At 41.1% G+C, this 14689-nt stretch overlaps 1 protein-coding gene across 1 annotated transcript in view; it reads left to right on the top strand.

The window, feature by feature from the left end:
- The window catches only part of LOC125903130 (protocadherin-15-like), a 324152-nt gene that overhangs the window by 212995 nt on the left and 96468 nt on the right, over positions 1-14689 (top strand). The window contains exons 19-20 of the mRNA XM_049599840.1: positions 497-625; positions 11383-11688. Of these exons, the coding sequence (XP_049455797.1) occupies positions 497-625; positions 11383-11688 (435 nt within the window). The remainder of the gene's footprint in view (positions 1-496; positions 626-11382; positions 11689-14689) is intronic.

The following is a 14689-nucleotide window of genomic DNA, read 5'->3' as shown; positions in this document are numbered from 1 at the left end:
TGGGACCCCTCTCCCCCAACCCCCATTAATATTGTGTCCTCATCCATGTCTACTGTTAAACTCTTGCATTTTGTTCACCAGTAATAAAAGAAGAGCTGGGTCATGCATCCCACTCATGAAAACATGGCCGCTAATCTTTTTTGTTTCTCTACAGCACCCCAGTTATCTTTTTCTGTCTTAAAATACCACCGGGTCAAATGTGCTGCTTAAAATCATTATTTGTTATCAGTGCGTTTTTGGCAGTCGACCTTGTTTCATTCTAATGCTTCTAAAATTATTACTTGAGCATGAGATAAGTTTCCAGAGTCATCACATAAATCATTAATTCAAAAGTTGGCTCCTCATTTTAGCCAAATGATATTATCCGATTTTAATATTATGTTTCTGTGGTTTATGCTGTGTTTATGGTCTCTGTATTTATAAAATGAATAATATTCAAGGGAACATTGGATAACATTGGTCTTCATTGTGCTCTTTGTTGTTGTTTTTTCTGTAGACATCCACTACGACGGTGAACATAGTCGTCACTGATGTCAACGATAATGACCCTGAGTTCGACCTCACCATACCCACTAATTTTACTGTCCAAGAAGAGGAGGCCAATTTGTTTGTTGGACAAGTCAGGGTAAGTCTGATGTCTTGTTCCTCCGAAATTAATAACCTCCTGTTTCACCAGCATCCACATAGGCCTCCTTTTTACATCCTTTCCACTGTTGTATAGCCATTTTTTGTTCCTCATAAATTTTACTGATCACTGAGTCACAGCTGTGCCTCAGTCCCTGTTGCTGTCCATTAAAAAAATACCTGCCATTTTTCATACATAGTCAATGTTGTTGGACAGATTTGTCACTCAGAGCTGGATCCCTGTTGACTAGCTTGGTTCAGCACCACTGAGCAGCCCAGCTATTCCAATTACTGTTGTAGATTAATTGGCCTGATGTTTGTCAGTGGATTAATCATGGAATAATGACAGGAGACATCGTCTGCACGTACAGTGCATGCTTACTGTACAAAGTGGCAATAAAATCAAGGGATCTTGATTTTTATTGTAATTGCCTCTTCTTTCTTTTTTTCAGAAATATTATAGCACCCCTAAATCCCAAGTAACTGTACTGTAAACATACTTCAGTAAGGAACACTTTCGTCAAAGAACACTTTATTTCCATTTGCAGTATTATATTTGGCGGTATAGCTCTGTTCTGGGGCCTCTCTGCCTTTCCTCAGGCCTGCACAGAAAGCCTTTTCCATGCGCCTACGTGGAAAGCATAAGGCAAAGAGAGCACACTTCTCTGCCCTTCCACGTGCCTGTGTGGAAAGCCTAAGGTGGAGAGGGCACACCTCCCTGCCCTTCCATGTGCAAACAATTAAAGTCTGAGGCAGGGAAAGCAGCAATCAAAGACTCACAGGGAACAGAACAGAGCAGCATCAATGACAAATTATATTGACAAGTCAGACACGTCACGAAAAGGAGGAGCTGGGGTGGAGGTGGGTTGCAAAGGTGCTTGCAGAGGAAGCAGCAACAGTAGGCAGGCCAGAGCAATTTAAATAGGGCACCTTGAATGAGATTTGCCAATTGGTTGCATAGAAAGGAATCATGATCAGCTGATGAAGCTGGGATGTGAGCTGAGCTTGACATCATATCCTGCCTCAACTAACGAAATGCTCAATTTTTGAAACTCAGTACAGTTTAGAATAAAATTTCAAAACTGTTAATACTGTTAAAATAAATAAATAAATTAAAAAAACAAAACAGTCTGGTCTGAGGAATGTCTCTTTGTTGCAGGTTCACAATATCAAAAAAATAAAACTGAATAATTATGGTCCATGGTGAGATAATTAAGAAATAAGTTTGATAACAAATGAATGTAATTAGTTTGATAATGAGTTACCCAATCTAATCAACTTGTGCAGGATGATTATTGAGTTAGTGAGTTGTGCTGTTTTACATATCAGTGTGTCTTGGACAAGATAATAGCTCTGCACATTTAATTCACAACACTATCTGTATCTCTGTGTAGGTGTTGATATTTCCAAAATATCTTCATCTTCTTATCATGGTAGATACCAAAGTGTGTGTGGCTTTAAATTTTCAGCACTGGAAAACTTTAAGTATTTTTGCAATCACATTTTGATCAGAGTTATTTCCTTTAATGCTTTTTCAATTTCTTCTCATATCCTTGTAATTCCTTATGCAAACTATAAATTTACCAAGGGTAAACAGGAACTCTCATATCATTCACAATTGTCGCCATTCAGGATATATACTTTTAACATTAGGCATCCCATTACATTTTCAGGAGGTAATAAAATGGACCACCAGAAAATGTTGTGAGTTTATGAACTGTGAAATAAGACAAAGGGACATGTGATGGAAGCTTGGTGTATGAATGAGGTGAAGCTAACTTCAATCTCACCCCCATGTCTTTCCTCACAAATGCAGCCAGCAGCTAGATTAGAGCTTAGACCACCCCACCGTCTCTCCTTCTCTCTCTTTCTCTCTGTTTCTCTGCCCTGCCTCGAAAGGTTTTCTCAGCTGGCTCCTTGCCGACTCGAGCTGAGGCTGTGCCTTTCTGACTGAAAGAAAAGTACATTAAAATACTTAGCTCAACACAATCCTGCTCTCCATGCACATGCACATAGAAAGGCAACAGCTTAGCCTGTTGTAGCTGATCAAGTAGGTATTGAGGCGGTTTCTATTTTGATGCAGCACTTTTTCATAACATCTCAGGAAAAAAAAGCACAATCTCTCCAACATAGACAGGTTACATACTGTAGACACACATGACAAAATATAGTAATGCTACAGTAGAATAGATTATATGGCAGTACCATGAGTTGGATGTGTAGATTTCACTTTTTTCTCACAAAAATCCTGCAAGAATGTAAGATTTCTTGTTGTAGCTATGCAGATGACACCCAGATTTACTTTGCTCTTACACCAAAAGACTTTGCTCTTAAAAATTCAGTGTAAATACTTAAAGCAAGTAAACAAGTGGATGTGATTTCAGTTACAGAGGGACAAATCAAAGATACTAGCTCTATATAAGAAATGAAGCTTTGCGTTAGTTCATACAGGACATGGAAGTCATAAGCCCCATTTCCACCAAGCAGTATGGTACATTACAGTAAAGTTCAGTATGCTTTTTTTCTGTTTCCACTGTGAAAATTTGTGGATGGTACTGTTTCATACCATCCCCATTTTTGGTCACCCCTCTGTTGGGGTACCTAGCACACAGATCTGGTACTAAAAGGTGGAGCTGTAAGCACTGCAGTCCATTGATTGGTCAAGAGGAGAACATTATCTCATTTCTGTGTATGCAAAGATATATAACGGCTATGACAATAAAACTGAACTGAACTCATTTTGTTCAGAAAATGTTTCCATGCAGCCTCGTTCTGTGGGTGATGAACGAGGTGCATACTTCCATCTGTGTCACGGGTAATGAGGAAATACAGTGACAACAACCCCGCCTACATTCACAGTACTGTTTGTAGTGGAAACGCTTGGGTCGAGGTACCATGTATGAGAGGTTACAGCTGGATGGATCGTTGTTTCTTATCAGTCACAGACCAATCACAGCCCATCCCCACAAAAGGCAGTCCATTTAGATATGGCTTCCTACTCACTGATTCCTGCTATACCGATGCTGCCACACACCCCTGCTCCTGCTGCTGCTGCTGCTGCTGCTGCTGGCAAAGCTTAACCTCCACCACCCCAGCCTCCACCTTTCTAATTCAGAGTCCTAACATGGCTCTAAGGTCAAAATGGTACTTAATGTCCTGCTTGGGCCCACTCTTGTGTACCCAGGGGGTTTCGGCATTGCCCTCCCTATTTTGGCATAGCATGCTGCCTGTCTAATCCAGGGAGCACCTCGAGAGCGAAGCCTTCGGTGCCAAACATAACTGTTTTTCCATTTGTTGCAATAATTGGTTAAATCTATAATGGGAGTGTTCCTCACTTAAATGTGAATAATTCTCTATATCAGCAAGGTGGTTAAGTTATCGCTCATTTTTCGATGATATAGGCCAAACACTAAATATTTTAGCAGAAAATCAGTGTAATTAGCCTGCAGTCCTTTTGTCATTCAAAACAAACTGAAAGAAAAAGACATTCCACATCCTCATTCATGGCTTCACCCCATGCTGGATGGACTGTTTCTGTGATCTCTTTTCTGGTCGTTCAACCATTCAACTGCTGCTAGAGTTCTAACATGACTATGGAGAACTGAGCACTTTACGCCTGCCCTTAAGTATTTCTACTGGCCTCCAGGTAGTCATAGAATACATTTTTAGAGCTGCTTTTATTTTACAAATCACTGTATGACTTGTGTCAAAAGGTTCCTTAGATCTTTAAGAAATTTGATGAACTTGACGTGAACCTGACAAGTTTTAGCCACTTTAAAAACGAAATTAAAAACTACGCTCTTTTCTTTCTTAATAAGATTAATTTATTACGACATTAACAGTTCTATAACTGTGCCATATCTGTCTCTTTAATTCATTTTGTCTTTAATCTATTTATTCCCTTTTAATTTATTTTCCTCCTTTTTGTTTTCCATTTCCACTGACATCGTTGATTAAATGGATTTTTTTTTAGCACTTGCCTTGTTTTATAAGGTGGAATAGAAAATGGTATGTCTTTTAATTAAATCAAAAACACTTTGGCTAAAACATGGAGAGAAAAAACAAATGAAGGCAAGTGAAAATATATATATTCACACAAACACACACACACACACACACACACCAAACCAGCCCACTACCACTGAAATCCAACCTATGAATTCTGTGTCCACCTGCAGACTTTTTCTCTTATCTTTCTACAGCTTCTTTCTGGTTTGTTTCCTTCACTTCACACTTTCATAGTGAGGTGACATGTTCCTCATATTTCATGCATGGAGACTATACTTGCATTTTAACAGACCATGCTCACTATACAGTTCTTGAGGAGACCGTGCCCTTCAGGGGAGGCCTCAATAAAAGATGACGCTTGGGCTGTAACGTAGATAACACAATCTTAAAGTGTTTAGTAATGGGTTGCAAAGTGTCTTTCTCTAAGATTTTATGTATAGTTGCAGGCAAGGAGCAAGGGAAACTACTCTTACTCTATAATAGCTCTGGGCTATTGGTTTAATAAATTACCCAATTTCAGCCATAAAGACATGTGGCATTTAGATTAAAAATGGCAATAACTGCATATAATGTATTTGAAAATGTCACATTTTTAACTCTCGCTTTGTCTCATTAAGTCATCCACAAGATACACAGGAGGTTAAGAGGGATAAAATATAGAAATGTCGAGGGAAGTCTTTTTTTTTTTTTCTTGAACAGACTCTACGATCTAAGGTTGCAACAAAGAAGAAAGACTCAGTGTTGAATGGTTTGTTAACTAATAATAGAGCTAATCAGGTGATAATAAAAGGAATGTGTGCAAGAACTCAGATCTGTCCAGTTTATACACCGGCGCACACAAACACACACCTCCACATGGCAACAGTCTTGTTAAAGAAAATGAGAAAAGCAAAGGGTTGAAAAAGAGAGCATCATCATTTAAAGGGACATTGTGTAACATTTTCAGTTGTTTATTGGCAAAAATTGATGTCTGCATTCAGAAATATGTCATCACTGGTGTACTATTACCTCCACCGATAATCTGACCTATTCTCGTAAAAGGAGAATTTCGGATTTGTCTGTACATTGTGCGGGTAAGTCGTCTGTGGGGTTCCATTACGTTTTGCCATCTTGAGAATACACCCGCCAGCAAGGGACATACAGCACCACCTTCGGCGTTTTCGTTGAGAGCCAGGCCAGCACTGCGTGACTGAGGAGCCGAAGGAGAGGAGCAAGAGGCACTTTGCTACTACCCTGGCAAATTTGAAACAAAGTCCCACTCTTTGAGCATAATGCAGGATCATGCATATGCAGCATCATGGGAGACGGAATCCTTGTCGCCAAGAAAGCGCAAAAGGGAATAGAAAGGCAGCGTGACCGGCGAATTAAAAAGCGAAGGCCCACATCGGGGTAGCCTTTCCCAGGTAGAGAGAGCTGCTGAGGGAGAATGGTAATGCAATCACAGGCCAGCGCCGCTGTTGGCTGTTAGCCGCTGTTAGCGGCCAGTTGCTAACAGCCTCATCCCTCTCCTCGCATCACTGCGCCGCTGTTAGCTGTTAGCTGTTAGCTGTTAGCTGTTGGCCGCTGTTAGCGCTGGCCTGTGATTGTATTCCCTTTCTCCTTCAGCAGCTCTCTCCACCTGGGAAAGGCAACCCCAATGCTGACCCTTGTTTTTTTAATTCGCCGGTCACGCTGCCTTTTTGATTCCCTTTTGCACTTTCTTGGCGACGAGGATTCCGTCTCGCATGATGCTGCATAATACAAGATCCTGCATTATGCTCAAAGAGTGGGACTTTGTTATGCGGCAGTAGTGCCGCTGGCCACTAACAGCTGTTAGCGGCGCAGTAATGCGAGGAGAGGGATGAGGTGTGTGAGGTTGAGCCACTTGTCAGTTGTCAGAGGACAAGACGTGATTGGTTTGTTTCAATTTACATCTGCCCCAACAGTCCTATGTTGTAAACACAGCCAGCATAGTGAGGAGGGGGTTTGTCAACTCGCGTCACGTGTGTCTGTGTAGGAGCCTGAACAAATACTCCATGTAGTATCGGATGACATGGTTTCATCAGTATTATCATAGCTTTTTGGTACACAGCAGCTACAGTTGTTGCAATACGTGTTTGAAAGAGTGAGGCGCTAGAGTGCGCCATCTGTTTGAATACAATATATGATTTCAGCGTTAGATGGGAGAAATTCCTACACACTGTGGCTTTAATATACGCCACTTGCGTATTTTTCAACGTTTCGTCATCTGGCCTGATAAATGTTCTGTAACTGCTAGCTCTCTTTCCTCGGGTCTGAACATAGATCCCCCCATGGGTTTGTGGACTCCAGTTTTAAAGCCTTGAGTTTGGCATGACGGCCGTTGGCATATTGGTTTTTTGGAGCCAGAAGTGGCCATATTTGGGTGAGAGGCTGTGGAGAAGTGAGGGGTGGATCTGACTGAGAAGCTTAGGACACTATCAGCAGACAGTCCATCACTCAAAGTGGCCCACCCATAATTATGCATAGAAAAATTGGGAAATTGACCCTTTGCTCAGTCCCGCCTCCAGATGCAGTCTGGTCAATCATAATGTAGCATGAGGCCTGCTCAGACCAGGGTCCGACAACAACACAGCTGTGCTCCATTGACTCTAATGCAGTCGTTTCAGATTTCCTTCATTTTCAGGCTGGTTTTGTGGATTTGGAGCTAAATGTTGTGCCTGGGGCACGTCGTGTATTAATGATACTCGTTACCTGGAGAGGTTGGAAAAAGATATACGTTTCTTCCCTGTTCCAAAAACAAAATCAAACCCTGAAAAGTGTAGGGTTAGCTAGCTAGCTACTGAAGATGTAGCCTACTGAATGTATACACATGCTGCTTTTGCTTTTTCATGATTATAACAGTGGAAAAAGACCAACCCTGCTGTACAGGAGCCAGTGAAGGGAAGCAGGGAAACTTTGCTGATATTGAACCAGCTGTGTGTCATCGCGTTGTGTGCGGATGAACGTTGTTGGACTTCCCCCAGAGATCTCTGCCCATCTGGTGGTGGAGGTGCGGGTGCTGGCAGTGGCACGAGGGCGAAGCCAAACACTGTTCATCTGCACACACTGTGATGCCACACAGCTGGTTCAATATCAGCAAAGTTTCCCTTTATATTCATTGTCTTGTGTGGCGATCAGCAGTGATGTGGTGGTTCACTTTTACACTGATCTGTAGCCTATAGTTGGGCTTTAGCTTCTAACTATCTTTGTCTTTTTAACCTGTTGTTGCTGCTGAGTCAGTTTGACATCCTGGATATATCCTTCAAACACAGACTGTAGACCCCTCTGTCTGCTTCTCTCTGGAATCACTGTTTCATTTGTCCAAAAATATGATAATATTTCATCAGGGAGTGCAGTTAGTTACAGTGTGGGCTCCATGCTTACTACAACAGCTTGTCAGACCATCACAAAGGGGCGGGGCTTAGTGAAAGGTCAGTTAGCTATAGAGACCAAAACCTTTTTTTGTACCAGGCTTTAAACATTTTTAATTATAACATCAAGTTGGGCATTTTACCATGGGTGTCCATTGGGATTGACTGTCTTCTGGAGCCAGCCTCAAGTGGCAATTAGAAGAACTGCAGTTCTCGGCACTTCTGTGCTGCCTTCATTTATCAGGACCGGAGATTGCAGCTTGTATCTAAATAAAGTCTTGTGATGGTCTTGGAGATTTGTTTAAGAGCTTTGTGTGCAAGTGCATGTCTGTTACAAGTTAGTCTTATTGAACAGATGTTGTCTCTATCAGAACACCAGCCTACAGCTCACTGTCACATGACACGCTAAGTGAAAGATGAAAGAATGTATGAGACACATTCGGCATGAATTAAGGTGCTATTTGTGTCTGCTCAATTATTTCATATTTGAATGTGATATGCTACTGTAAAATCAGTTATTTTTCCTTTCCTGTAGCGCCTTAAATTTCCCTGCAGAGAGGGAGTAATAATGCAGTCCAACCACAAGGCTGCAGGCAACTGCCAACGGTGAAGATGACTGCAGTGCAAATGCATAATGCTATTAAGTAGCTTAATGCTAGCCCTAAAGCGTTTTGGATTATCGTTACAGTAATTGGAACTGGTTCCCACCTGTTCTTATTTTACACACACTCACAGAGACCGGAGACGATTTGCTGGGTTATCACAATTGACAGCATTGCTGGTTGTGCTAATAGAGTCATTTGTTCTGTGACTGACAAATCCTACACCATACAAGCCCATTCTGTTTGCTCACAGCGGGGAAGCATAATCTGAGCATGCAGATGACCTGAGGACAGATTGATTAGCATTCGTGTCAGACGCATCATGAAAGCATCATGTACAATTGTTGCTAATTGGAGAGGCTATTGAGTGTAATGCCTTTTTGTTTCTCAGCCAAGCAGATTCCTTGATTAAGTGAGTTTGATGGGTTTATCTTGCAGTGCTATGTTGTATTTCACTTAACACACATACAGTTATCACACCTTTTTTCTCTGGTTTTGAGAGGGGGACAGCAGTGCTTAATGCTGTGTTTGAAAACACTGTGCCCAGGGTGCAGCGAGACATCATTCTGCCAACAGTGTAAGTGGGCAATTCAAACTAAATTTCAGCTTTCACCATTAATCATCCAAAGCAAGATGAATATGCTTGTTTTGTATGCAACAAGAAAAAAGAAACGCTGGACCCAAGCCGGCAGCACACAAAGGAGACACGTTTCTCAGGTACTATATATTAGAGGTCTGCGTGGGCTTGTATTTTTTTTAACACTGCAGCCACCTGCTCAAGCTGCTTTTTGTACTCCATCCACCTGCAGGATGTTCCTCCGCTCCCACAATCGATTTACAGAGCCTGCCCACCAGCTATCTGGAGTCTGTGCCTGTAACCATCACTAAATGAGCCCTGATTGGAAAACTACGTGAAAGATTGCCACACACGCTGCTACAGTGTGAGGAAGAAGATGAGCTATGATTTAGGGCCTCATGGTTAGAAAATAGAAATAATTTGCTCCTAATAATTTCGGCAAGCAAACCAAAGGCATGACAGTCTCCACAAAGGCCAGGCATCAGGACATGAATGCCAATATTTGCCGAATCTGCCAACATTAGCTGCAGGTCTGGCCAGACCTCTGCAATCCATACAACACTTTGTCCACTGGGAACTACAGAAATATGCACATTTGTTATTTGATTTAATTGAATAAAAATTGTGAATAAATTGGATTACACCCCTTACAAGGCAAGGAGCAGTGAGAGTGTTTGTTATGTAATCACTGCAGAGAAGTTGTGATCCGTATGCACATATTGACATGATGTGCTTTAGTCTGCTTTGCAAAGGCTTAATGCTGAGGTCCAATTTTAGCCCTGGCTTTGAATATTTGTCAGGCACTCTGTGTAAAATAACTCGGGGTTAGCTTTTAGCAGCCATACGTGTGTGTATGTGTGTGTGTGTATCCTCCTCCCCTTTTCCACTGTTCCTCTTCTCCCCCCTGTTTGTGCTGCCTTGTCCTTACTTGCACTGAGGTTGAGAAAATATTGCCAAACCGACAGATGAAATGTGGCTTGATCTCCCTTTGTCTTTTTTTCTCTCTCCCTCCTTTCCTCTCTCTGTCTCTCTCTCAATTACAACAAAGAATTACCACGACACAGGAGACCGTTGAGCATCAACACACACACACACACACACACACATATAAACATGCATAATAATGACCTGTCATACCCACGCGGGAATTAAAATTTGTAATTCAGATAACTTATTTTAGCCCAGCAGGATCATCACAGCAGTACTGCCTCTCATAAGATCATCAATCTGACCATTTCTTTTTTTCAGTTTTCATTATTGTACTCTTTCTATTGAGAGGCATGTCTGCTATTAAAGGGTGATTGAGCATTCGAGGATTTCCTTTTGTTACAACGATCCTGGCCTTTTGAACCCACAAATGATCACTAATGAGTCTGTGACAAAGACTCTGATCTCAATACGAAGAACAGGAAATGAGACTCAAATGTATGACAGTTGTTTCTGCGCTGTTGCGGCACTCTTGCTCAGTTGGGGTTATGCTTGGAGCCTCTGTAAATATGTAAGGTGTTAAGATAAAGCCAGGCTCTAATGGATCATGTAATGGATCACATTAACCTCACAACAGCTGTTTGCTTCGAGGGAAATACCTCTGCATTTCAGTTTTAAAACGTCTTATTCCTATGCTGAGTGTTGGTGGATATTTCTATCTCTCTGCTATCATTGATGCATATAAATGGATTTTCAGAGTTAACCACAGGTTGTCTGTTAACTTCAGCAGCGTCAGGACTCAAAGGCGGTTTACTGATGACATTTTATTGATGTTTCATTTAGCGAGCCCGCTAACTCACATTTTTTTTCAGCATACACAGTCTCTGAGTCCACTGGAAGATAATGGCTATCGCAACATTAGCCGACCATTATGCCTCCATTTGATTATCCGGGTTGTGTCTCTGTAGTTTGGCACAGACCACTACTCAAACAAGTGCAGATAGGCCTGTGCAATGAATTATGGCCATTGTAGTTCGCTTTCCTTGGGAGCTTGGCAGCATTAAATGGAGATTGGTTGAAAATTACATCAGCCAAAACCACAAATGTGAGACATCAGATGAGTCAAACTGCAGCCAAGCAAAACTCTAATTATGGGTGACCTACCGAGAAATTTATATTGCATGGGAAGCATTTCCTAAATTCCTAAAGTGAGTAGACAACTATATTTACATACCCATAATGGAGCCCTGTGTTCCTACTTCTCTCCACCCAGGCCACAGATCCAGATGCCGGAGTTAATGGCCAGGTGCGCTACCGGATATTAAATCATCCAGACTTGTTTACAATCAGCGCTAACGGCAGCATCTACACAAGAGTGCCTCTTGATCGGGAGCTCAGGAGCCAATATGACCTGGTGGTGGAGGCCTCAGATGGAGCAGTGGATCCACGGCGGACCACCTTGACCCTCTCAGTCCAGGTCTTGGACATTGATGACAACAGCCCAGTCTTCTCCCAGGAAACTTACGTGGTGAACGTACCTGAGAACAGCCCTGTGGGGACTGTGGTCCTGAAGCTAAGCGTGAGTACTTGCTCATGTGTTTGTTGCCATGTTCTTTTCCTTTTTGCATCTTTAAATGTCTCCTGTCTCCCTTCATATAAAGTAGCACGTTGCTTGATACAGCAGTTGTAGTAACAGGCTTTTAGCATCTCTTAACTTCAAGTGCGAGCAATTTAGTGTTTAAATGTCAAATGCTTCCAGACGGAAACATTTATTCAGACAGAAACATACACAGCCGTATATACACAGCAGAGAGAAACATTTTTTTTCTGCCGTCATGACAGCTCTTTGGGCATTTTTAGACTCAAACAGAATAAGACTTAAAGCTGGATTTTTCAAGTCATAACCAGCCTTTAGTGGAGGATCATTTTTCCATCTGTCCTGGCAAACATGAATATAATGCACCAGACATTTTGAGAAACTTTTCAACTCGGCGGAATCTGTCTTTTGGATAGATTCAACACTGCCATACGTCGGCTCACGTGTGCACACTGAAATGAAGTATAAGGACACCGTGTGCAGGCAGAGCAAACACAGAGTGGAGGGGCGAGTAATTGCCGGCATATTGTGAGTGACATTTCACAGAGAGGGATAAAGCAGCAGGAGAGGGTGAGGAGCAGGAGGGTTAGGGTTGGGGGCGAGGGGTGGGAGTGACAGTGGTACTGTGACACCATTAATCTCCCAGACAACGTCACCTCAACTCTAAACGGACGGGGGTGGCTGGAGAGACAGCTAAAGAGCAAAAGTGAAATAGACTCTGAGGAAAGGAAGTGGATGAGTCGGGTAGCTTGAAACTGACTGCTTACACCTGAATGTATGTTAGCTTTTTTGTATCTCAGTAGCTGTGGTTACATGGACAAAATTTCTTCAGTTTGACTAAAATCAATCTGTTTATTAGAGCAGATAGAAAGCACAATAATATTTGGTAAATCCCTTCTCAGCTCCCGCACATACTTGAAAAAGGGATCCCACATCTTGCAAAATTTCAGGGAGCCCCTCATTATGCACCTGGTTCTTTCCAGTCTGACAAAATTAAGGACCTCCCTTATCCATAGAGTGTGTGAAGGAGCTGTTTGGGACTTCCACATGAGTAACACCCAACGTCTGGATAATAAGGTAACAAAGGCTGTAAAAGTTTCTTCATAGGAAGAGAGTGGCACTGTAGGAGGAGTTACACCAATGCAATCATAGCTAAGGTTCAACAGATTTTCCAGTAACCCTTGACCGTGATCTAAAGATTTCCCCCCAGTTCGTCTGTAATGCAGGACAAGACTAGAACGTGTACATGGCTTGCTGGTGCTTGACTACACCTGTCACAAGTCGTGTTCACATCTGTATAGATCCTAGAGAGCCTAACCTTTGTGAAATGAGGAATCTCCTTGCCCAGATCCACTTCCCAAAGTGTTTTAATAGAGTTTAAAGAGACTAGCTGCAGGGAGAGAATGTGAGCATATATAGACAACATTTCTTTCAGAGTGGATACTTGGCTTGAGGAATGTGTCCAAAGGTGAATCAACTGGCAAATGAGGACTTACATGAACATGATATAAAGCGATCAGAAGTGCGTTTACATGCCCCAAAGTATGTAATCAAAATGTATTTTTAAATTGTGCAAGGTGGTTTCCCCAGCTGTGAAGCATCTAATCTGCAGGATTTATAACAAGTTTTTTTTTCCTGCTTTAATGAGATAATCCAATTCTATTACTGAATAAAGTATACAAGAAATGGTTCCGTCCATTACCACAATTAAGGAGTCAGTTAAGGAGAAAGTAATGTGAATGTAACCCAGGTTATTTTCTCTATCTTACAGATATCCCCTTAACACCTCACATGCAGACTATTGTAAACGCTATAATTTACAAATGTTCTCTAAATGTCACTGGTAACGTTAGCAATAGGTGATTGTTAAGACCAGCAACCCCACAGTTCAGCCTTGAGCAACAACGTTACGTAAGGCTGCTGTTTAAAAATCAAATAATCTATTTATTTTGTGATTTTTTTTATTTTTTTATTTTTTTTTATTTATTTATTGCATTTTTGAGGATTATTTAACATATGTAGAAACCGAAAAAGATAAGGTAAAGGGGAAAAAAAATACAGAAATACATACATTGAACATAAAACAAAAGTGTAATAATATGATGATAATAAATTTAAAAAATTTAAAAAAGCAATTTACTTATACATTATTTACTTTACATTATTTCATGTAGTTAAATAAATACATAAATTTAAATTTAATTTAAGTTAGAGGATACATTATATAACAACTAGGTATACCATAGGTACACACAGATATTAAAACACATAATACCCACATGCCTAATCATACATGCTCGCACCCATGTCTGTGTGTGTACCCAACACGGACACATAGTTAACCATATATTTATGTGAGCAATAAAGAACAAGAAAAAAAACTTTGAGTCAGCAAAGGGAGGCACGAAGAAACAGCTGTTGCAGTATGTCATTTGCAGCAAAGTAAATGACTTAATGTTACCTTTATGTGGGGCAAACATGGACAGAAATAATATATTTATTCAAACAGAAATCATCAGAATAAGTTTTGACATGGTTATTAAGTGCTACTGAACAGATTATCGAAACTTTACAGTACCACTCTCAACCTGAAAATTCCTGCTAATCAGGCCAGTCTCTTCCGATTGAGGTGGTTACACAAGGCACTTTAATTCTGATTGGGCTCTCATCTAATTATTAGTATTAGGATCCACGTTAACACACCTAATAAATATTATGTATGTGTGTGAGGGCGCATTGACACAACACCACGTGTTGCAGCATCCACACACTGCATCTAATCATCTCCTATCGCAGCAGCCTTTGAAAAATCTATCTGCTTTCAGAGTTGTGATTTTATGCAATGAGGACCAACTTAAGCTCCCCTTAGTGGTTTAATTTAATCAGAACCTATTAATGATTGATGTAAGTAACCCCTGCAGCATAAAAACGCAGAATTAAAATAGAAACATTAATATTCATTGTCCTCAGCCACACTGCTTAT

This window comes from Epinephelus fuscoguttatus, linkage group LG16, assembly GCF_011397635.1.
Source record: "Epinephelus fuscoguttatus linkage group LG16, E.fuscoguttatus.final_Chr_v1".
NCBI lineage: Eukaryota > Metazoa > Chordata > Actinopteri > Perciformes > Serranidae > Epinephelus > Epinephelus fuscoguttatus.
This window is presented reverse-complemented; position numbering and strand designations above follow the sequence as displayed.